Raw genomic sequence first — 25,646 nt, 5'->3', positions numbered from 1 at the left:
ATCACCAGATGGTGTGTTCACTCTGGTAACCTTATCAGTGGTGTATTTAGGTTTTGTGCTGGCCTAGGCCTGACTAAACTTGTGTACCCCCTAATTAAATTATGACCCACCCCTTCCTGTCAGGGCCACACCTTTCCTGTTTAAGACCCGCCCTGTCATCTGTAAACCCCACCCCTTCCTCTTTAGGCTCCACCTTTTCCACTCAGAGCTCCTCCTCTTCCTCTCTGTGGGTACCAAGGGCCTACTTGTATGTTTTGTTGTTTTGTATACCATTTCAAATGTATCTATTATTTTCAGTGCCCATCAGTACAGTGCCATCAGTGCAGTCCCACCAGTGCCGCCTTATCAGTGCCCATCAGTACAGTCCCATCAGTGCAGGCTTATCAGTGCCCATCACTACAGTCCCATAAGTGCAGCCTTATCAGTGCAGCTTATCAGTGCCCATCAATACAGTCCCATTAGTGCAGCTTATCGAACAGAAAAAAAAGTGCGCAAGAGGTATAAGAATCGTACCTGGCTGTCCTGGTGGTTCCCCTCATCCTCCTCTCTCCAATCGTAAACACACAGAGCCTGGGCAGGAGGAAGTTGCGATAGATGCCACAGAGGAGGGTAGGTGGAGCCTCCGTCAGTTGCTTTAAGTGCTCCCTCCCCGGTCAAGTATCCACCAGAAAACAGCGCAGCTACAGGTTACAGTAAGCCGCCCGCTGCCAGTTGGGGGCTGTAGCTGGGGACAATTTGTCTGCGGGAGCCAGAACTTGGGAGGGGGGGGCTTTTTTTCGTGCTGGGACGTCGCCCCGCCCCCCCCCCCCCCTGAAAAGTGCTGGCCTGTGCCTTAGCCAAGAAACAGCACTGACTGCACCCCCAACCACTACTTGCTTCGGCACCTCCCGTCCAAAATTGTTCGCAGCTCACTTCTGCCCCCCGTCCAAAACTCACCTCTGCACCCCCATCTACAACTCACTTCTGAACTCCTGTCCGCAACTCATCTCTGCACCCCCAGCCACAACTCACCTTTGCACCCACAACTTACTACTACACCCCAATCCACAACTCACCTGCACCCCCTGTCCATAACTCATATCTGCACACCCACCCATCCACAACCCACCTCTTCATTCCCACACATGCACAACCCACCTCTGCACCCCCCCCCCACCCTTTTCCAACTCACATCTACACACCCACACTCTTTGGCAACTCACATCTGCACCGCCTGTGAACAACTCACCTCTGCGCCCTCTTTCTGCGACTCACCCCTGCGCCCTCTTTCTGCGACTCACCTCTGCGCCCTCTTTCTGCGACTCACCTCTGCACCCTCTTTTTACGACTCACCCCTGCGCTCTCTTTCTGCGACTCACCTCTGCACCCTCTTTCTGCGACTCACCTCTGCACCCTCTTTCTGCGACTCACCCCTGCGCCCTCTTTCTACGACTCACCCCTGCGCCCTCTTTCTGCGACTCACCCCTGCGCCCTCTTTCTACGACTCACCCCTGCGCCCTCTTTCTGCGACTCACCCCTGCGCTCTCTTTCTGCAACTCACCTGTTCACCTCATGTCTGTTATTCACTTCTGCGCCCCCCATGCTTCTGCAATTCACCTATGTACGCCTCCCCCTTCAATGACCACAGCTCACTTCTTCACACTTACCTCTTTTTACAGCTAACCTCTGCACCCCTGGCCACAACTCACCTTTGCACTTTTTCCTACAGCTTATCTCTGCAACCCCCAACAGCTAAGCTTTGCATCTCTTTAACTCAGCTCCCTCTGTATCTCCTCAGCTTTGCATAAGATACCCCTCCCCCCTTCTTTCTGGCTTTATCCAAGCGGTGTGGCTGCAACTCTTTTCACTTGCCAGGATCATCAGGCCATCCGGACATCTGAAGTAATGCCCCGCCCCGTACTCCTGCCCATGATCACACAGCACCGGGCAAGTGTCTCTACCTTGTCTTGGTGCAGCGGCTGGGAGATTCTGTGGAAGCCAGCGGGGGAGATGCGCTCAGGGCTGTCACTAATAAGCACAGAACTGAGGCTTCTGTGTTTACTAGTAACAGTAGACAGCGAGGTGAGTACACCTGCGCTGAGCCTAGATGTCACGGAGGAGGTTAGGCGGATCCTCCGTCAGTTGCCAATCTTTGGCCGCTTATGGGGCGTTAATCCCCGCCCTTCCTCCCCGGCCAAGTCACGCTGCTAGTCCCCGCCCTCCCTCCCCGGCCAAGTCATGCTGCTCTTTCGTCACTACAGGCTGCAGTAAGCCGCCTGCCTGGTGGTCTGTAGCTGGGGAAGGTTTGTGTGCGGGAGCCGGGACTCGGCAGAGGGGGGCTTTTTTCGTGCGGGGATGCCGCCCCCCGCAAAGTGCCGCCCTAGGCCTGGGCCTTGTCGGCCTAGGCCAAGAAACAGCACTGAACCTTATGGCAGCCATGTTTTTAGAGGTTATAGGCGTGTATAAACATATAATGATGAACTGTTTAATTATTAATAATATTCAATATATCCTGTTACTAATCACTCCCCCCCTTATTGTGGTTATGATTGGTAAGTTGAACCAAATATAAGCTGTGTACCCGCCCAATAAAACTCAGACATTTCTTTGAACTCACTCCTTGTCTTATTCTGTTCATTGAAGTTGTCTCCTGGTACCAGGGGCTCTCCATAGTTTGCAGTATTAACCCTTGGCTGGTCTGTCATGTACCTGGGTACCTAAAATTCCTTTCAGTATGGGGATAAGTCACTAAGCTTATTATAGATCCTGACAGCTTTTGTCAGACTGAGCATGTTTTCTGTGGTATTATGAGCCCACTGTAGAAATAGCTGAAACTAAAGCGTCACTGATGATTTAAAGTGATTGTAAAGGTTGTAAGTTAAAAAAAAAAATAACAAACATGTTACACTTACCTGCTCTGTCTAATGGTTTTGCACAGAGCAGCCCGATTCTCTCCTTTTTGGGTCCCTCGTTGGCTGTCCTGGCTCCTCCCCTCTACCGAGTGCCCCCAATAGCAAGCTTCTTGCCATGGGGGCACTCGAGCAGGCTCACTCCTGAGACACGCTCCTGTGAATAGACATTGTCCAGTCACACAAAAGCGTGGCTCGCCCCCGCCCCCTGCTCTCCTCATGGGCTCACTGGCTGTGATTGGCAACAGCAGAAGCCAATGGCTTCCGCTGCTGTGAGCCAATGAGGAGCAAGAGACCCGGGAGAGCCACTGCTCTAATGCACATCGCTGGATTGAGGTCGGGCTCAGGTAAGTATGGGGAGGGGGGGAGTGTACTCAAAGGTTGTTTGCCTTAATGCATTCAGGTAAAAAAAAAACGTCTGCCTTTAGAACCACTTTACAGCAAACCTGTCTGTCTTAATAAACCTTCAAAAATAAACATTCTAAAAACAGGTTCTTTTTGCCATTACCCTTATTACTTAGTAAACTCTGCTCTCTGGACCACCTTGAAACTCTAAAAACTTTTTCCCCTTACTAACTACTGTTTACAATAGGCTGTGATAAATGTAGACTTGTTTGTGGTATTTAAAAAGTTCAAGAAGACAATGTGTGAAATTGTTTGTTTACACCATTCACATGATCCACTATATCTACTGGTTCACAATTATATTTATTATGCTGATAAAATCAGATTCTTTTAACAGTTGGTATGAATATATATACAGTATCTCACAAAAGTGGGTACACCCCTCACATTTTTGTAAATATTTTATTATATCTTTTCATGTGACAACACTAAAGAAATGACACTTTGCGACAATGTAAAGTAGTGAGTGGACAGCTTGTATAACAGTGTAAATGTGCTGTCCCCTCAAAATAACTCAACACACGGCCATTAATGTGTAAACTGATGGCAACAAAAGTGAGAACACCCCAAAGTGAAAATGTCCAAATTGGGCCCAAAGTGTCAATATTGTGTGGCCACCATTATTTTTCAGCACTGCCTTAACCCTCTTGGGCATGGAGTTCACCAGAGTTTCACAGGTTGCCACTGGAGTCCTCTTCCACTCCTCCATGACAACATCACGGAGCTGGTGGATGTTAGAGACCTTGAGCTCCTCCACCCTCAGTTTGAGGATGCCCCACAGATGCTCAATAGGGTTTATGTCTGGAGACATGCTTGGCCAGTCCATCACCTTTATCCTCATCTTCTTTAGCAAGGCAGTGGTCGTCTTGGAGGTGTGTTTGGGGTCGTTATCATGTTGGAATACTGCCCTGCAGCCCAGTCTCCGATGGGAGCGGATCATGCTCTGCTTCAGTATGTCACAGAACATGTTTGCATTCATGGTTCCCTCAATGAACTGTAGCTCCCCAATTTTCCGGCAGCACTCATGCAGCCCCAGACCATGACACTCCCACCACCATGCTGGACTGTAGGCAAGACACACTTGTCTTTGTACTCCTCACCTGGTTGCCGCCACACACGCTTGACACCATCTGAAACAAATATGTTTATCTTGGTCTCATCAGACCACAGGACATGGTTCCAGTATTCCATGTCCTTAGTCTGCTTGTCTTCAGCAAACTGTTTGCGGGCTTTCTTGTGTATCATCTTTAGAAGAGGCTTCCTTCTGGGACAACAGCCATGCAGACCAACTTGATGCAGTGTGCGGCGTATGGTCTGAGCACTGACAGGCTAACCCCCCACCCCTTCAACCTCTGCAGCAATGCTGGCAGCACTCATACGTCTATTTCCCAAAGACAACCTCTGGATATGACGCTGAGCACATGCACTCAACTTCTTTGGTTGACCATGGCGAGACCTGTTCTGAGCGGAACCTGTCCTGTTAAACCACTGTATGGCCACCGTGCTGCAGCTCAGTTTCAGGGTCTTGGCAATCTTCTTATAGCCTAGGCCATCTTTATGTAGCACAACAATTCTTTCTTTTCGATCCTCAGAGAGTTCTTTGCCATGAGGTGCCATGTTGAACTTCCAGTGACCAGTATGAGAGAGTGAGAGCGATAACACCAAATTTAACACACCTGCTCCCCATTCACACCTGAGGCCTTGTAACACTAACAAGTCACATGACACTGGAGAGGGAAAATGGCTAATTGGGCCCAATTCGGACATTTTCACTTAGGGGTGTACTCACTTTTGTTGCCAGCGGTTTAGACATTAATGGCTGTGTGTTGAGTTATTTTAAGGGGACAGCAAATTTACACTGTTATACAAGCTGTACACTCATTACTTTACATTGTAGCAAAGTGTCATTTCTTCAGTGTTGTCACAATAATAAAATATTTACAAAAATGTGAGGAGTGTACTCACTTTTGTGAGATACTGTATATCTTTATTAATGCTTGTTATGTGCCAACACTGTTGCTGTTTTTGTTTCTAAAAACTCAATGAAAACTTCATAAATAAAAATTATACCCATTACATATTAATGCATATGATTACTCTAATTACTAAGTAATGTGGCTCTATCTGGAACCATACTGATCAACAGAACCTCACCTGTACTGATCTTCATTTAGCAGGTAATCAACTCTCCCTTCACCTTTTGGCTGGGAGGATAAGAGAGAATCCACCCTCATGACCAAATCACTGGCACTGCAAGAAAAAAACAAAGCAAAGGTTAATACTAATGAACCTAAATGTATGAAGTGTAGGGTTGAAACGATTAATAGAAAAAATCGATAATAATCGATAATGAAAATCGTTGTCAACGATTTTCATTATGGATTAGTTGGTCTAACGGCACGCACCTTTCAGTCCCGCCTCCGTCCCAGTGTTAGAATCCCGTGTACAAGCCGGCAGCGCCGCTGTATTCTCATGAGAATACAGCGGCGCTCATATGACCAGGCACGTCCGCCTCTCTCCTCCTCGCTGATGTCAGCCCCCCCTGATATTCTCAGCCCCGCCCGCTGCTGCCTCGAGGGAATAGAGAGAGAGGTGAGAAGCACCCATGGGCGCCAAGCTGCACCTGCAATGTAAGGTAGCAGCTATTACAATACTCGCTGTACTTTAATTTTTGTGATGACAAGTGCCCCATAATAAGTATTTCTGGGGGGGATAGTGCCCCATCATTGGTTTTCCTGGGAAGGGGGGGATAGCACCCCATTGGTTTTCCTGGGGGGGATTAGTGTCCCATTGGTTTTCCTGGGGGGGGGGGGGGGATAGTGCCCCATGGATTTTCCTAGGAGGGGGAGAATAGTGCCCCATTGGTGTTCCTGGGAGGGGGGGGATAGTGCCCCATCATTGGTGATCCCGGGAGGAATAGTGCCCCATCATTGCTGTTCCCGGAAGGAACAGTGCCCCATCATTGGTGTTCCCGGGAGGAACAGTGCCCCATCATTGGTGTTCCCAGGAGGAATAGTGCCCCATCATTGGTGTTCCCGGGAGGAACAGTGCCCCATCATTGGTGTTCCCGGGAGGAATAGTGCCCCATCATTGGTGTTCCCGGGGAGGAATAGTTCCCCATCATTGGTGTTCCCAGGAGGAATAGTTCCCCATCATTGGTGTTCCCGGGAGGAATAGTGCCCCATCATTGGTGTTCCCGGGAGGAATAGTGCCCCATCATTGGTGTTCCCGGGAGGAATAGTGCCCCATCATTTGTATTCCTGGGAGGAATAGCATATTATGTTTTTTTTTAATGATTTTATCTAATTAATTGAAAAAATAATCGGCCAACTAAACGATTATGAAAATAATCATTAGTTGTAGCCCTAATGAAGTGGTGTACATAAGGATTTTGTCACAGAAATAAACATTTGAGTTTATAGAACTTGTCTCAAACTCACTGAGACATATGCAGCATAGATCTGGATAAAAACAAAGCAGAAGTAGACAAACTAAATTGATGAGGATAGAAGGTTTAAAGGGGCATTTTGGAGGGGATTCCAAGAGGATGAGATAATAAATGGAGAATGAAAATCAAGGACCAATAATTACACAACAGCAGTCAATATCCAACCTTAGCAGATGATGAGAAGCCAGTGTCTGAACTGGCTTAGTCATGCAATAACAAAAGAAAAAAGAATTCTACAGAAGATTTTGAGGGAATGTCATCAAGACAAAGACAGGGGTATAGGTCACTAAACATAAGCTTACTGATCTTCCTCCACTCCTAGCTTCAGGATGTGGGATTTGATCTTCTGTGCAGAGGTCTTTAAAACTAGGTTCTCCAGGAGATGAAAGTCATCTTGGTTAAAAATTTCTTCTTCCTTAAGGGGTCCAATCACCTGCACCAGAAAGACAAGGGTTTGCTTATACTGGAAAAAATGTTCTATAACTGATAGTGTGTGCTGTAGAAAGTACACGCAACACTTGTCATTCATATATACTTACTCTTCCATTAACAATAACAGCCCGTTCTCCTTTCTTTAACTTCAGAACATCCCGACAGTATGCAGAATGGGATAGTATAAAATCAACTTTAGGCGAGTCATAGGCTTCCTGGAACAGACTGACATCCATTCCCTGATGAGTGGAAAAAAATAATCAAAATATAGCTAGTGTATACCACATACATTAAAAGCCTAAAAGATCATTTTCACAAAGTCTATATGTCGCAAACTATGTACTGTTATACACCGCCAATACACTCCTCACAGTGTTCACCTCTGTTAATAAAACGTCAGACCACCTGACAAATGATTTTATTCCTCTTTTTTTGCATTTGTTTAAATTCCTGGAGTTGCACAGGTGCAATTTTGTTTATGCACTATGAGGCATTCACACTCTTCCTGAACTATTGTTTTTTTTTGTTTTGTAGACTTTGTATTAGGGCTCAAGCAGGAGAAAGCAGCTTAAAAAATACACCCAAAGCCATGTATTACACACCCATTTAGGCATAGGAAGCGTTTGAGCATTTATGGATTTTATTGGCCAGAATATAAATTTATTCTGGCCACTGAAAAGAATAAACGCTCAGGCGCTAAGCACATCTAGCCTATCTGCCCAAAACTCCTCTCTTGAACGCACTTGATAAGGACCTTTTTTTTCAGCCTGTAAACGCTCCTCTTCTTATACACCTGTAAATGCCTATTTGTGCATTAACACATAGGTTAACATAGAGGTGCTGCCACAGGCTGAAAAAAATGTCAAATGCCTGTAAAAGAGGTGTTTTTTTAAAGTGGTTCTAAAACCTCAAGATTTTTCACCTTGCATTAAGGTAAAAAACCTTCTGTGTCACAGATTCGTCCCCTCACCCCCCCCCCCCCTTATACTTACCTAAGCCCCATCACGATCCAGAGCTATGCATGAGAGCTGTGGCTCTCATGGCTTTGTCCCTCCTCCCTGGGCAGATTGGATCGATAGCTGTGGGAGACACTGGCTCCCGCTCTTGTCAATCAACTCCAGTGATGAGGGAGCGGGGGGGGCCGAGTCCTGCTGTCTGTGTCAATTGATGCAGCAGCAGGGCATAAGAGTGAGCATGCAAGAGTGCCCCCATGGTAATCGGTTTCCTATTGGGGCAGCAGCAATAGAGGAGGGGCCAGGAACGCCTACAGGGGACCCTAGAAGAATAGAATTGCAATAGAATTGCACAGAGCAGGTAAAAATAGACATGTTTGTTATAAAAAAAAATTCCTTCACAACCACTTTAAGCCCTATGTGTATGGGCCCTTATAGTAAAAGCAATAAAACATCCTGGAACACAAAAAAATGGGAAGAAACACTGAAAACAGGAAGAGAGTATGGCAGGGACAAGGCTGGTAATGCATAGTGTGATTTACACCAGCTGCATGTCTAATTTAAGCGCTTCTAATGATAAGGGCAATCTATAGATGACATAAAAAGATCTTTGGCTATTCTTTTCACAGTGCAAGCACCAAACCTAGAAAAGCACTGCATCCAGAGTATTTGTTATGCCAGTAGCAAAGGCTTGGTAATTTTCTGGAAGATGGGGGGGACTACACTGTACTGTATCATATAGCTGACCTAAAAACTACAACATTCAATATGTAGATTGTTTTTTTAACATTTAAGGGCTAATTCTGAGCTTGAAATAGCACTGAAGTTACATAAGCCCAAGATTAGTGTGATAAACATATTACTCAAAATGTAGACTTTTACACATACCCCAACAGCAAATTTAGTAATGTCCTGGCCAGCCTCCAGTGCTCGGGCATTCTCTTCTTTGACGATTTTGGTGATAAAGTTCTTGGCATGGTTAGAGCTTTGGGTTTGTAGAGCTGTCCAGATGGCTCTGCCAATACGAGTGGTCTTGGAAGATGGATCTACACTGGGATTATTGATCATGCCAATTCTGACATTGTTACTTGTTTTCTGGAATGATAAACAGTAGAGGAAATAGAAAACGAGAACACCAACATAGCAACATCTCACACACTTATTACTTTCCAAAGAAATCAGTTCACGCTTTTCTAGATAGGGGCAGCTGCAAAACCCTTTGCACTTATCACTTAAAGCAAATCTTCATACAATAAATTAGATAAACCAACAGTAGAAGCAGCTATCAAAACATATCTGTAACAGCAGAAAATCGCACCTTAGAGGCTTCTGGAGGCTCCAGAAATTTCTGGTAGCATGAACCAGGCACACCCCACACTATGAAATTCAAACTGTTGTTTGCTGCCATTTTCCAGTTCAGATTTAAATTCGACTGGCTACTGTGGGACACTTTATGCTTAAGACAAATAGCAAATGCTGAAAATGCTGGCGCCAGGGAGACAGGATGCAATCTGTCTGCCAGGAGAAGAGCAATCCAGCAGACCAAAAAATAAGCTGCTTATGACTGTGGAGTATGGCTGAAAATGATGGGGAATGATTAGTAAGGAAAGAATTCTAGGACTAGCAATAGTTCATATAATCTGTAAGTAGGGTTCAGGTACAGAACGGTATCAAGTGCTCCCCAATTTATGCAGAGAAAGAGCTATAACTGGTAGATGACAGACCTCCTGATTTTCACCGCTAAATATCTAGCAATTGCTGCTTGAATTTAAAGCAGAACTCAACAAAAAAAAACACCTGCCAGGGCTCCCTCATCTTGAAACTGTTATGTGCATTACATGCCTGGACTCACAGGAAGTCTGTTAAAAATTATGTTTTGAAGGCAGACAATAAACTTAAAGTGGTTGTAAACCTGTACACACCACTTTTCCTTACAGGTAAGCCTATAATAAGGCTTACCTGTAGGTACAGGAAATATCTCCTAAACCTGCATATTTTAGGAGATATTTCCCATATACACTTGTGCCGACGTCATCAGCGTATGCGCACTAAAGAAAGGGCATGATCGTGCAGTTTCTATAGGGCCCATGCCGTGACCGCCGGCTCCCACCTTGCGCAGGAGTGACGTCACGCGACTCCAGCCAGTCACAGAGCTGAAGTCCACGGCCCCGGAAAGGAAGAGGGATGAAGATGGACGCGGCCTTCAGCGGGGACATCGCAGATTCGTTTTCAGGTAAAGGCGATGCATACTAGCTCACTATGCTTTTACTTTGCAGGGATATAAAGAGGAGAAGAGTAAAACCCATCAGGGTTTACTTCCTCTTTAAAGACTTCAGACAAAAGGTAAGTATTGTAGAAAAGTTTTTTGTTTTTTTTTCTTGTTTTAAATTGTAAAGGACATTTCTTGCTTGAATTCTGTTTGAAGCTCTAAAAAATTTAGCCAACGAATACTCTGTATGTACGCCTATGAGTGGTTCTAACCTGCTCTTTGGACAGTAGATACGCTGGCAGCCATGAACATGGTTTTATTGGTTTGTGTATTTACCTGGTGTTTAATTGCATCATACAGAAGTTGCCGCCCGGATGGTTTATCGAAATCCCCAACAATCCAGAATGTGACGGGTCTCACAAAAGAGTCATCTGCAACAATTACAGTAAGCAAGCCAACATGAGCATTTACAACTTTAAACCGATAAGGATAGTAAGTATGCTTATTAAAAACCCCTCAGCAACACTGCAGAGCTTTGACTCTTAGCATTCTTGCATTATCTCATTATGCTTTATCTGTGGTAAGTTTAGTGTGCCCAGGGTTGGGCTTTAACCATTTGACATGAATATGCATTGAACTGTTGATTAGGCAGGTCCATGAAGAGCTTTGGATAAATTATTCTCATGCAGAAACAAATGCTGCATAACTATGTGAATGCTAATTACCATAAATTTCCTTGGATGACATTCCTGGACCAGACAGAAAGCGAGACATAAGAAAAGAGAGAAAAAAAACATTATCACTGGAACAGAAAAAAAAAAGAAAAAACTGAATCATACACAGATATGGATGAGAAGAAAGCATACCAAGAATGCAAGTGCAGATAAACATTGCATAGACACTATTCTACAGTTGAATATAATTATTGTGTAGGAATTTCAAAGTTCCTCTGGTCTCAGTATTTGCATAAGATTAGGGTGTCCCCCAAAATCTAATGTCACCTTGCCATGAGTGCTGCCCTATGGGATGGAGGTATCTCAGGAGGTACCAGCAGCTCTGGGCAAAGCTATACAGGAACAGGCACCTTATGGTGCAGTGTACACAACACTATGGGCCTCATTTAAAAAAGACCATGTTATAACCACCTCAACCACCTCTGAACATCAGCACTGCACATATAAAACTCTATTTGTAAACAAGCAGAACGCAGTGTGAAGCGTGTGATGTTCATAGGCAAGTTTTCTATCACAGAGCATACCATGAGAGGATAATACCGCTGTGACATGATCTGTGTCATGGTCAATAAACAAGAATGGGCTGTATCGGGATTCCTGCAAATGGATCAAGAGATGAGGGGGCAGCCGCGGTAAACTCAGAATGCATTTTTTTATTATTTAAATAAAGTTTGAAGAAAAAAAAACAACTATGCACTAATTTTACAAGAGCAGATGATCTCACTGATATAAGCATTGCTTCTAACTGCGGACACAAGCTGGCTTTCATGTGGACAGAACAAAAAGGGCTTTTATAAATGTGAGGAGGAACTGATGACTTCACATCTTCAAAGATGAGAAGTGCAAAACTACAGTGCAGTTTGTTTATATTGTGAAGGTTATTAAATTACATCCTAAGGCTAGCAGTACTGGGTTCTTTAAGGTGGAATCGCTGGTAAAACCAATAGCACAGACCACTATAAATAGAGCACAGCTTTTTGTGACCTACACAGGTTATAAACCACTATGATCCTTTCAGCAAATCTGACATTTAAAAGGGTAGAAAGCTAATCACTATTACAAACAGCATTGCTTATGATTTATTTCCTCTTACATGTAAAGGATTTAGAATTATACGTTTTATCCAACTGGAAATAACCCAAGTTTGCTCATAACTATGGGGGAACTACAGATACTATGCTACATCTTTGCAAGCATGAAGTAGACAGAGGATTGCTGATGACAGTTTAACCACTTGACAACTGGGCACTTAAACCCCCTTCCTAACCAGACCAATTTTCAGCTTTTGGTGCTCTCACATTTTGAATGACAATTACTCAGTCATGCAACACTGTACCCATATGAAATTTTTGTCCTTTTTTTCACACAAATAGAGCTTTCTTTTGGTGGTATTTAATCACTGCTGGGTTTTTTATTTTTTGAGCTATAAATCAAAAAAGACTGAAAATTGGATAAAAAAAAAAAATTCTTTGTTTCTGTTAAAATTTATTGCAGAGTATTGGCGAGTATTGGCAGAGTATTGCGAAGTATTGGCGAGTATTGGCAGAGTATTGCACAGTGTTGCAGAGTATTGCAGTGTTGCAGAGAATTGCAGAGTACTGCACAGTGTTGCAGAGTATTGCACAGTGTTGCAGAGTATTGCACAGTGTTGCAGAGTATTGCAGTGTTGCAGAGTATTGCCATTATTTACATTGAGCAGCGCTGTGGGCACTAAACATCCAGCCCACAGCGCTGCTGCCATCTCTCCCCTCGCACTGTACCGATCGGTACAGAGAGGGGAGGGAGGAATCGGCGTCATGACAGAACGATCACGTGGTAAACGTCCGCGATCAGCGGCTATTTACTGTGATCCATGATGATCCGGTGGTCACGGATGTTCCCAGGTGCGTGCCCCAGGGGGCGCGCGGGAGCAACATTCTGGAATGATCTCCCACGGACGTCCACCCAGAACTAGCCGACCGCGCTGTTGCCGTCTTTCGGCAATGGCCCGGTCGGCAAGTGGTTAAAACTGGTTCAATGACACCAGCATCCAAACACTTTTTACCAGACACAACAGCTAACTTAAAGGGAAGCTGCTAGAAATATAGGAGCAGCTATTTCTAAATACTTTTTAAAGGTGTGTGATCCATGGCTACCTAATTATTCCTTCCAAACGTGGGAGAGTCTTTAACCAGGAACAGTCATGTGCATGTCAGAGTGCACCTGATAAGTACATACTTCTGGGTCACTTACTATTTAGATGATCACCCTATAGCAGGGATATGCAATTAGCGGATCTCCAGCTGTTGCAGAACTACAAGTCCCATGAGGCATAGCAAGACTCTGACAGCCACAAACATGACATCCAGAGGCAGAAGCATGATGAGACTAGTTTTGCAACAGCTGGAGGTCCGCTAATTGCATATTCCTGCCCTATAGCATGTACTTCCCTAAAGTTGTTGTTAAGATTTTACCCTCTTCCTGACTAGAGCACTTTTTACAATTTGACACTTTGACGCTTTAACTGACAATTGCACGGACGTTCGACGCTGTACCCAAACTAAATTTGCATCCTTTTTTTCCCACAAATAGAGCTTTCTTTTGGTGGTATTTGATCATCTCTGTGGTTTTTATTTTTTGTGATATAAACAAAAAAAGAGCGTCAATTTTGAAAAAAAAAATATATTTTTTACTTTTTGCTATAATAAATAGCCCCCCAATTTTTTTTTTTTTAATTTCTTCATCAGTTTATGTAACTATGTAACTATATCAGTTTAGGCCAATAAATATTCTTCTACATATTCTTGATTAAAAAAAAATTTTTAAAAATCACAATAAGCGTATATTGAGTGGTTTGCGCAAAAGTTATAGCGTCTACAAACTATGGGAAAGCTTTATGGCATTTTTAAGGCATTTTTGTTATTATTTTTTTTTTTTACTAGTAATGGCGGTGATCTGCGATTTTTAGCGGTATTGCAACGGACAGATCGGACACTTTTGACACATTTTTGGGACAATTGACATTTATACAGCGATCAGTGCTGTAAATGACACTAGTAGGGAAGGGGTTAACACTAGGGGGCGATCAAGGGGTTAATTGTGTGTTCCCTCAGTGTGTTCTAACTTTATGGGGATAGGACTGAGTAGGAGAGAAGACATGTTGCTGTTCCTACATAGTAGGAACAAACAACATGTCTCCTCTCCTCTGACAGCACAGGGATTTGTGTGTTTACACACACAAATCCCCGTGCTGGTGCTTATGCACGCGATCGCACGTGGTCGTTGGTGATCGCCGGCCACGCGCATCGGGTCCCGCGCCGGGCAATGAGCACGAGCCCTCTGGAAGCTCTTAAAGGAACCCCGTACCTGTATGGGGTGTCGAGCAGGGGAGCCATTCTGCCCCCGTAAATAGACGTGAGCCGGCTGGGAACGGGTTAACCCACTTCTATGTGTCCCTGTGCTTGTGTTCTGTAAAAAATCCCCCGATCTGTACCAATATAAGCTCCGCTCTGGGTGCACAGCTGATTCCTCTCCTCTCTTCTCTCTCGGCTCACAGTTGCAGTGGGTGGGGCCGAGCCGTCCCGCTGACTTCAGCCGTGGAGGAGGGGGAGAGAGGAGAGACACAGCCTACAATTAGCTGAGCGCCTGGAGCCGCGATCGCCGGATTTTTTACATTAAACAGGGACACGTGTTACTAAGGTATAGAGGTGAGAAGATTTCATAGCAGATACGAGAGGAGCAGAAGCGGGGGGTGGGGGTAGAGGGAAGGGGCGCTGGTACAAGCAGGGATGGGAGGGGGGAGGAGGACAGAGGAGAAACAGACACAGGGTGAGCTGCAGAGAGCAGGGTTGCGGATTACGGAATCACGATTTAGCAGCCATGATTAACGTAGTCTGTTTGCAGAGGGGAGGGTATAGCCAGGCAGGATCAGCCAGGTTTTTTAGGGTATACAGGGGGCTAAATGACACAGCACAAGCACTGTGCTGTATAATATGCTTGAAAGTATCTGTTTTTAACAGGTTAACAAATGCTTTAAACAAGTCAAAAGGCACAGCCCGTATACTTCCATCCATTTCAAATTCCCTTTAAAAGCCTGCACAAGCATAATGCAGTATGTGTTATAACAACACAATGTGTGAAAATCTTTTAATTAACACACTTCATCACACTGTACCAAAGAGACTGATTTTGCTTACCTTTCTTAGTGAGGTAGTTCATACTATTGGCTATGGCCGCACTCTTATCACTGGAGTCCAACACACTGAATCTAGCATAATCATCCACAAAGAAATTATCTACCACAGGGGAAAAAAAGGAAAACAGTTAGGAGTGAACACCAATCAATGTAGCCAATCTAAACTTGTGGGCCAGAAGTACAATAACCTATAACTGCAAGCAAAGCTGCTAATGTGTCTTAGAACAACGCGTCATGTTCTCAGGCATAAGGGGAAATCCATGTAGCTGCTCAGCATTCAATCCTTTTTCTTTAAACAGAAGAAATCCTTTTTCTTTCAACTAGAAAGTAGTCTTGTCACTGCTGTGCACCCCATGCTTGGTCGAGAGATGAAAGCAGTGTACACGCCGTGACAATATTGATTCTTTTTCCCTACAGTAGGGGTGCTAAACCCGTGGCCCACAGTGCCCTCTTATGTGGCCCGCAACCTCAAACCAGGGAGGCTCATGCCCATTCTCTGGGATGGCAGGTCAGCAAGCCCAGATTGTGTCAACGGGTTGCCGACCCACCATTCCAGAGGATCAGAGTGCAGAGTGCATCAGTGTATTCTGATAGTGGCCAATTCCGGTGTCTTGTCGAAAAAGTTCCCCCTGGCGGATAAGGACCCCCCTGTACTGTGCTTGCACAGTACGGCCCCCGAAAGACTCCAAAGTAGAACAGCTGATCGTCAGCTGTACACGGCGCCTGCGTCCAGGTTCAAGCCCCACCTTCCAAGTGGACATAGAGCTTGAACATAACTATGCCGAGCGAAGCGAGGCCGTGCCCGAAGCGTGGCGAGCAAAGCGAGCCTGCAAGGGTCCCTGTTACAGGTGCCATGTACAGCTGACTATCACCTGTTCAGCTTCGGCTATTTTCGGCGGCTCGTGCTGCGCAAGCGCTGCGCCTGCGCAGTACAGGGGAGACCTTATCCGCCGGGGGGAACTTTCTCGGCAGAACACCGGCAGAGAACTTCTCCATTCACCTTTTTATGTGGAAGGGGAATCTGTCACTTTTTTTTTTTTTTGTTAAGACCACAGACTGTATAGTCAGCCTAAATTTTAATTCTGTTAATAAAGAATCTATTTTAATCTCCCCCAAATTTCAGTATTTAACTGAAGCTAACAGACTGATAAGATAGTGGAAATCGTTAAAAAAGGGAATAGTAAACACACTTGTGTAACTAAATTACAATGGGTAAGGTTTACAAAGCGCAATTTACTACTTGAAAACATATAGGGGTTGGACAAAGATATGGAAAACACTACATGATTTGCAGGTGTGAAAGTGATGACATGTTTTTCGTTGAAAGTGGAAGTGATATAACATTCTTTTGCTTCCGCTGTGTGATGAGACACCTAGCTCACAGGTGGGAAGCCTCACTTTCATCATTCACTGCTTGCATTGCTAGTAATACGGAGTCATGACAGAGCTTATAGAGGGCAAATTGTTGGTGGCCACTTAGCTAGTGCTTCTGTGACTGAAGTTGCCAATTTATTTGCAGCATTGCATGGTATAGTATCAAACATTATGACGGCATATACAGTTTCCAGGAAAACAACGTCTGATAAACAAACGTGGTCGACATGATCAACTGACCGAAAGAGACAAAAGGACATTGTGCAGGATTGTGACTCAGATTTTTGCATGAAAAGTGCTATCAGATTCCATTATCCACCACCCAAGACTTATGCTTGTCAATTCCCATGAGAATTCAGGCCGTCTTAGTTAGACCTCAAACTAACTGGAGGAAAGTTCAAAACTAAGCTTAGAAAGTATTATTTTACTGAAAGGGTAGTTGATGCTTGGAATAAACTACCAACAGAGGTAGTGAGACAGTCAACAGTAAATAGCTTCAAACATGCTTGGGACAAACCTAGATCTATACAAACCCCCCCCCCCCCCCCAAAAAAAACAAAACAAAAAATCAAATCATTGATGGATGTATGTATGTGTATATATATATATATATATATATATATATATATATATATATATATATATATAAATGGGCGGACTCGATGGACTACTTAGTCTTTTATCTGCCATCACTTTTCTATGTTTCTGTGTCTTGGATGCCAAAGGCGGTCCAACACCATTTTAGGTACGATTTCATTCTTTTACCATACTTGTTTCCAGAATTTTGTCCAACCCCTGTACAGTTTTTATAAATCCCCCATTATTTCACAAATGTTCCCATATGTACTAGATTGTATCTATTTTGCTTAGTGAGCTTAGAATCTTATGTCAGCGCAATAGCTTCTCAGGTGTGATTTGTTATACGGTATATCCAAGTACAATAATAAATCCTCTCTGAGATCCAGGGTCTATATGTATTCTAGGGTAAAGATCATACTGGACGTACAGAACAGAAATCCTGGAAAACAATACAACAAGCAAGCAATATAAAAGGTGATTTACTTATAGCAGTCAGGTCCAGGTACTGCCGTTCCACCTCTAGTATCCTCAGATTTATTCGAGGAACGACATTAGGCTGATTCATAAGATAATCCACAACATCCTGATCGTTTGCCATTTCCCCCTGTAAATAATAACAAGCAATAATGGAACGCGCCTCAAAACATCTGTCATACCGACACATGTCAGATATATTTTTCCTATGTTGTCATGCCAAGGCAAAAATGGCAAAAAAATAGCCACACTAGTGGATTTAAAATTAGATTTGCATGTCATTACTGCATTTGTTAAAGTGGTTCTAAAAGCAGGACATTTTTTCCTTAATGCAATCCCTGTCCCCCCCCCCCCCCCCATACTAACCTGAGTCCTATCTGCAGTGGTGCTGGTCTCTCTCTCTCATTACAGGACACAGAGGCAGCAGCGGGAGCCATTAGCTCCTGCTGCTGTCAGTCAAATCCTGCAAGGAGGGAGCAGGGGATGGGCCCGAGCCACCCTGTGTGTGTCTATGAATGCACACAGCCTGGCTAGTGAGCTAGCCCATATGTGCGCCCCCACAGCAAGCAGCTGGTTATGGTTGCACATGTAGAAGAGGGCCACCCTACAGCGCCAATACGGGACACCAGAAGAAGAGGTTAAGGGCCGCTCTGTGCAATACCAGTGCAGGTAACTATAACATCTTTGTTATTTTGGAAAGGAAAAATAAAGCCTTTACAATCACTTTAAATACAGTCACTGGTAAAATCTATAGATATATTATTTTAAAGTCAGAAATAATGGCTAGTTTAGCACATTGTCTGAATAAAATGTACTTTGATCAGGGAGGCAAAATACAGATCTCCCTCTAGTCTAATAGGTAATCTACAAGTCCCTCTATATACAGTTAGGTCTATATATATATAGATAGATAGATAGATAGACACAGGCACAATTTTCTTTTTTTTCAGGTATTTACCAAAACATATTCAAGCTATAGTTATATAATGGATATGGGCTGAAAGTGCACACGCTCAGGTTTAATTTGAGGGTATGTACGTCCAAATCGGAGGAAGGGTTTAGGAATTACAGCTCTTAAGATTAGCCATCCCTCCTTTTTCAAGGGACCAAAAGGAATTGGACAACTGAATCAAAAGCTGTTTCATGGCCAGGTGTGGGCTACTCCTTCGTTATTTCTTCATCAATTAAGCAGGTAAAAGGTCTGGAGTTGATTCTAAGTGTGGTATTTGTATTTGGAATCTATTGCTGTGAACCTACATCATGCGTTTAAAGGAGCTGTCCGTGAAAGTGAAAGGCTTAAAAAACAAAACAAATCCATAGCAGCAATATTAGGAGTGGACAAATCAACAGTTTGGTACATTCTGAGGAAAGAGGAACACACTGGTGAGCTCAGCAATATAAAATGGCCTGGACATCCACGGAAGACAACAGTGGTGGATGATCGCAGGATCCACTCTATGGTAAAAAAAAACCCATTCTCAACATCCAGACAAGTGAAGGACACTCTCTGGGAGGTGGGTGTATCATTGTCAAAGTCTACAATCAAGAGAAGACTTCACAAGAGAAAATACAGAGGGATCACCACAAACTGCAAACCATTCATAAAGAATAAAAAATAGAAAAGCCAGGTTGGACTTTGCCAAAAAACATCCTTAAAAAGCCAGACCAGTTCTGTAAAAGCATTCTTTGGACGGATGAAACTAGGATTAATCTGTACCAGAGTGACGGGAAGAAAAAAGTGTGAAGCAGGCTTGGAACAGCTCATGATTCAAAGCACATGTCACCTGTAAAACATGGTGGAGCTTGCGGTGTGATGGCATGGGCATGCATGGCTTCCAGTGGCACTGGGTCATTGGTGTTTATTGACGATGTGACAGAAGACAGAAGCAGCCGGATTCATTCTGCAGTGTTTAGAGATATACTGTCAGCCCAGATTCAGCCAAATGCAGCAAAGTTGATTGGACTAAGCTACACAGTACAGATGGACTGATCCAAAACACACTGCAAAAGCAACCTAGGAGCTTTTGAAGGAAAAGAAGTGGAATATTCTGCAATGGCCAAGTCAATCACCTGATCTCAACCCAATTGAGCATGCATTTCACTTGCTGAAGGAAAAACTAAAGGCAGAAAGACCCACAAACAAAGAACAACTGAAGACAGCTGCAGTTAGAGCCTGGCAAAGCATCACGAAGGAGGAAACCCAGTCCTTGGTAATGTCCATGGGTTCAAGACTTCAGGCAGTCATTGCCAGTAAAGGATTCCCAACAAAATATTAAAAATGAACATTATATTTATAATTATATTCATTTGTCCAATTACATTTGAGGCCCTAAAAATGTGAGGACTATGTATAAGAATTGGTTGCAGTTCCTAAAATTTGTACTTGATACTTCTGTTCAACCCCTTGGATCAAAGCTGAAAGTCTGCACTTCAAATTCACTTGGATTGTTTCGTTTTAATTTTATTCTGGTGGCATACAGAGCTAAAAGTATGAAAATTGTGCCTGTGTCCAAATATACAGTGGGGACGGAAAGTATTCAGACCCCCTTAAATTTTTCACTCTTTGTTATATTGCAGCCATTTGCTAAAATCGTTTAAGTTCATTTTTTCCTCATTAATGTACACACAGCACCCCATATTGACAGAAAAACACAGAATTTTTGACATTTTTGCAGATTTATTAAAAAAGAAAAACTGAAATATCACAGGGTCCTAAGTATTCAGACCCTTTGCTGTGACACTCATATATTTAACTCAGGTGCTGTCCATTTCTTCTGATGATCCTTGAGATGGTTCTACACCTTCTTTTGAGTCCAGCTGTGTTTGATTATACTGATTGGACTTGATTAGGAAAGCCACACACCTGTCTATATAAGACCTTACAGCTCACAGTGCATGTCAGAGCAAATGAGAATCATGAGGTCAAAGGAACTGCCTCAAGAGCTCAGAGACAGAATTGTGGCAAGGCACAGATCTGGCCAAGGTTACAAAAAAATTTCTGCTGCACTTAAGGTTTCCTAAGAGCACAGTGGCCTCCATAATCCTTAAATGGAAGACGTTTGGGATGACCAGAACCCTTCCTAGAGATGGCCGTTCGGCCAAACTGAGCTATCGTGGAAGAAGAGCCTTGGTGATAGAGGTAAAGAAGAACCCAAAGATCACTGTGGCTGAGCTCCAGAGATGCAGTCGGGAGATGGGAGAAAGATGTAGAAAGTCAACCATCACTGCAGCCCTCCACCAGTCGGGGCTTTATGGCAGAGTGGCCCGACGGAAGCCTCTCCTCAGTACAAGACACATGAAAGCCCGCATGAAGTTTGCTAAAAAACACTTAAAGGACTCCAAGATGGTGAGAAATAAGGTTCTTTGGTCTGATGAGACCAAGATAGAACTTTTTGGCCTTAATTCTAAGCGATATGTGTAAAGAAAACCAGGCACTGCTCATCACCTGTCCAATACAGTCCCAACAGTAAAGCATGGTGGTGGTAGCATCATGTTGTGGGGGTGTTTTTCAGCTGCAGGGACAGGACGACTGGTTGCAATCGAGGGAAAGATGAATGCGGCCAAGTACAGGGATATCCTGGACGAAAACCTTCTCCAAAGTGCTCAGGACCTCAGACTGGGAAGAAGGTTTACCTTCCAACAAGACAATGACCCTAAGCACACAGCTAAAATAATGAAGGAGTGGCTTCACAACAACTCCGTGACTGTTCTTGAATGGCCCAGCCAGAGCCCTGACTTAAACCCAATTGAGCATCTCTGGAGAGACCTAAAAAATGGCTGTCCACCAACGTTTACCATCCAACCTGACAGAACTGGAGAGGATCTGCAAGGAGGAATGGCAGAGGATCCCCAAATCCAGGTGTGAAAAGCTTGTTGCATCTTTCCCAAAAAGGCTCATAGCTGTATTATATCAAAAGGGTGCTTCTACTAAATACTGAGCAAAGAGTCTGAATACTTAGGACCATGTGATATTTCAGTTTTTCTTTTTTAATAAATCTGCAAAAATGTCAACAATTCTGTGTTTTTCTGTCAATATGGGGTGCTGTGTGTACATTAATGAGGGAAAAAATGAACTTAAATGATTTTAGCAAATGGCTGCAATATAACAAAGAGTGAAAAATGTAAGGGGGTCTGAATACTTTCCGTCTCCACTGTATATGGACCCAACTGTATAATACAATACAAAAAACAGAAGAGCAAGCATGTAAGTTTTGAAAGTTTTATCAAAAAGGTACATTATATTATACATTATAAAAACTCTAAATATCCACTCTCTGAAAATACACTATGTTTCTCCATTAACGAGATGGTAAAAAGGGCAAGGATAATGAGCAGTCATCCACAGACAGAACAATGATTTCTGACTAATGTTATTGCTATTGCACTTGCTTTAAGGTCAGTATTAATATCCTTATTAAATTCTGAGCAATTATCTTGACATCCACTGCCTAGTAAAACATGACTGCATGCTTCTAAAATGCTAGAGGGCAAGAATTCATAGGCCCACTACAGGGAAAAATTGTGTATTTTGGTAACCTTTTGTGGTTAAGACCTGTAGTGATAGTATTCTGTATTTTTTTTACTTTACAGTGCCTTGAAAGAGTATTCATACCCCTTGAAATTTTACACATTTTGTTATGTTACATCCAAAATTGTGAATGCATTTTATTGGGATTTTATGTGATGGACCAACACAAAGTGGCACATAATTGAGAAGTAGAAGGAAAATGATAAATGGTTTCAAAATGTTTTACAAATAAATATGTGAAAAGTGTGGCGTGCATTTGTACTCAGCCCCCTTTACTGTGATACTCCTAACTAAAATCTAGTGGAACCAATTGCCTTCAGAAGTCACCTAATTAGTAAATAGAGTCCACCTGTGTGTAATTTAATCTCAATATAAATACAGCTGTTCTGTGAATCTCTTAGGCCCCTTTCACATGATGCGGACACCGCTTCCACGGAGTCCGCCTCTGTCCGCCGGCTCAGCGGGAGATCAGTCCGTTGATCTCCGCTGAGCCGGCGGATGACAGGTCCCTCTCTGCTCACTGAGCGGGGAGGGGCTTGTCAGGCGCCGCTGCTGCCTATGGAGGGATTGGATGAAAACCGACAGCATGTCAGTTTTCATCAGATCTCACCCGATCCGATCCGCCAGCGACAGACCTGGACGTAGGGCCATCCGTCTGCTTTTAGCGGATCGGACCGGGTCGGATGTCAGTGGACATGTCTCCGCTGACATCTGTCGCTCCATAGGCTAACATGGAGCACCCGTTCAGGTCCCCCGTCAAAACTGACAGGCTGACCTCAACGGTCCGATCGTGTGAAAGGGGCCTTAGAGGTTTGACATGGCCGTCCACCTAAACTGACAGGCCGGGCAAAGAGAGCATTAATCAGCGAAGCAGCCAAGAGGCCCATGGTAACTCTGGAGGAGCTGCAGAGATCCACAGCTCAGGTGGGAGAATCTGTCCACAGGACAACTATTAGTCGTGCTCTCCACAAATCTGCCCTTTATGGAAGAGTGGCAAGAAGAAAGACATTGTTGAAAGAAGTCCTGTTTGCGAGAAGCCATGTGGGGGACACAGCAAACACGTGGAAGAAGGTGCTTTGATTAGATGAGACCAAAATTGAACTTTTTGGCCTAAAAGCAGGATGCTATGTGTTGTGGAAAATTAAAGGGTAACTCCACTTTCATGGGGGAAAAAAATAGCAAAGAAAAAATATTATAAATATTATAAAAATATTATAGCACCTATAATTGAATGTTATTAAAAATTACCTTTCTTTTTTATCTGCAGCCAATGCAATTTTCTGAGAATACATTGAAATATGGCTACCTGGAGTTGTTCTGTACACAGAGTGTGTACTGACCACTCCACAAAAACATCATTTCCTTCTTGTGTGATTGGCTCACCAATTTTCCCAGAAGTCTACTCAAGATACAAGTCAGATTTCAGGCATCCCCAGGAAAGAAAAAGTCATTTTTGGGAGAGATACTTTCTAAAGGGATGCGGGCCCAGCAGATTTCCTCATTAGTGCCCTGCAGCTGCACACCTGATAAGTTAATTATGAAACCACTCCAATTAGATCCATTCAGTATAAGAGGCACAGACAAACATTTCTTTAGAATAACAAAAGGTAGGAATCTGCAACAAAGGTTGTTACAATCCTTGCAATGTACATAGATATCCCAGAGGGGAATGTTTTTTTCTCAACAAAAGCGGAGTTACGCTTTAACACTGAACATCACCCTGATAACACCATCCACACCGTGAAACATGGTGGTGGCAGCATCATGTTGCAGGGATGCTTTTCTTCAGAAGGGACAAGGAAGCTGGATGGAGGCAAATACAGGGCAATCTTAGAAGAAAACCTGTTAGAGTCTGCAAAAGACTTGAGACTGGAGCGGAGGTTCATATTCCATCAGGACAACGACTCTAAACATACAGCCAGAGCTATAATGGAATGGTTCAGATGAAAGCATATTCATGTTTTAGAATGGCCCAGTCAAAGTCCAGACCTAAATCCAATTTAGAATCTGTGGCAAGACTTGAAAATTGCTGTTCACAGACACTCTCCATCCAATCTGACAGAGCTTGAGCTATTTTGCAAAGAAGAATGGGCAAAAATGTCACTCTCTAGATGTGCAAAGCTGGTAGAGACATAGCCAAAAAGACTTGCAACTGTAATTGCAGCAAAAGGTGGTTCTACAAAGTATTGACACGCCACACTTTTCACATATTTATTTGTAAAAAATGTTGAAAACCATTTATCATTTTCCTTCCACTTCACAATTATGTGCCACTTTGTGTTGGTCTATCACATAAGATCCCAATAAAATACATTTACGTTTTTGGTTGTAACATGACAAAATGTGGAAAATTTCAAGGGGGTATGAATACTTTTTCAAGACATTGTACATACTGTCCAAGTGACAATTATAGGGATTGGGACAGATCATTTTACACTACTGGGTGTACTTACAGTGGTCAGATTTTATGCATAATGTTTAAAACTTTCTTTAAACCTTTACCCTCCCAAATTTCAATTGTTTTCCCACCTTAAAGTGGTAATACAACACAAAACAAACAATTACATACTGCAGCTTACCAATTCCTGCATTACTTTTCTCTTGTCATTGCCTTTATTTTCACTGGGTGATCTGGCCAATACGGCTATTACTTTTTAACAGAACAAGCTGTCCAGCAAAAGTAGTAGTTAGAGGTTGAGACAAACCATTTACCACTGACAGGGGTGCTTACAATGGTCAGCTTTTATGTAAAACTGTTGCTGTAACTGGTTAGAGTGTTAGTTGGAGTTTGGCTTCAATTTCTAGTTCATCTAAATCTGCTAGTACATCTAACGCTCCCTTCTCTGGTAATGCTGCTGTCCAAAGGTGTCTTTGTTGCGCCTTCATCCAGAGCCGGGGCACTCTAATACAGCAATTATGTTACTTGTCAGATCACCAGAAAATCAAGGGAAAAAGCCTAAAATAAGAAATCTAATGCAGCTACAGTTTTAAAGGTATACTGACATATAATCACACACATTGGTTGGACTTGATGTGTCTTTTTTCAACCTCACCTACTATGTAAGGTTTGCTAAGCTGCAAAACATCAAATTTTCAGGTTTTTTAATGCCTTTTTTTATGGTTGTATACTTAAAAGTCCAGTGAAAACAAACTGACTTCTTCTCTAACATCACTCTCCTACTATAGGGACTGTCTCGTGCTGCCATCTTTCTTTTTTTACATCATGGGGAGCCAACTGTCTCTTCCCGGTACTTGCCTAAAGATGGGGTGCCAGATCTGGCACATGCGCAGGCAGAGATCTATCTGTTTACATGAATAGTTCTATGAAAAGTAATGCCTCCTGGTATAATGACTTCACGTATCCCAGGAGACATTACTTTCCACCATAGAACAATATGTAAACAAACACGACCCCAGATCTTTGTCTGTGCATGTGCAAGACCTGGGG

The 25,646-nt window shown here is 43.4% G+C and overlaps 1 protein-coding gene across 2 annotated transcripts in view; it reads right to left on the bottom strand.

Moving 5' to 3' along the window:
- UGGT1 (UDP-glucose glycoprotein glucosyltransferase 1) overlaps nucleotides 1-25,646 on the bottom strand; it is a 195,839-nt gene that overhangs the window by 90,858 nt on the left and 79,335 nt on the right. The window contains exons 19-26 of one of the 2 annotated variants that reach the window (XM_073625471.1): nucleotides 17,680-17,800; nucleotides 15,245-15,343; nucleotides 11,061-11,084; nucleotides 10,672-10,766; nucleotides 9,015-9,221; nucleotides 7,281-7,412; nucleotides 7,044-7,174; nucleotides 5,448-5,543 (exon numbers count right to left, since the gene is read on the bottom strand). In XM_073625471.1, the coding sequence (XP_073481572.1) occupies nucleotides 5,448-5,543; nucleotides 7,044-7,174; nucleotides 7,281-7,412; nucleotides 9,015-9,221; nucleotides 10,672-10,766; nucleotides 11,061-11,084; nucleotides 15,245-15,343; nucleotides 17,680-17,800 (905 nt within the window). The remainder of the gene's footprint in view (nucleotides 1-5,447; nucleotides 5,544-7,043; nucleotides 7,175-7,280; nucleotides 7,413-9,014; nucleotides 9,222-10,671; nucleotides 10,767-11,060; nucleotides 11,085-15,244; nucleotides 15,344-17,679; nucleotides 17,801-25,646) is intronic. The other variant, XM_073625472.1, reaches the window with a different exon arrangement.

This window comes from Aquarana catesbeiana, linkage group LG04 (assembly GCF_042186555.1).
Source record: "Aquarana catesbeiana isolate 2022-GZ linkage group LG04, ASM4218655v1, whole genome shotgun sequence".
Classification (NCBI taxonomy): domain Eukaryota; kingdom Metazoa; phylum Chordata; class Amphibia; order Anura; family Ranidae; genus Aquarana; species Aquarana catesbeiana.
The sequence above is the reverse complement of the archived record's forward strand: the minus strand, read 5'-3'. Positions and strand labels throughout refer to the sequence as shown.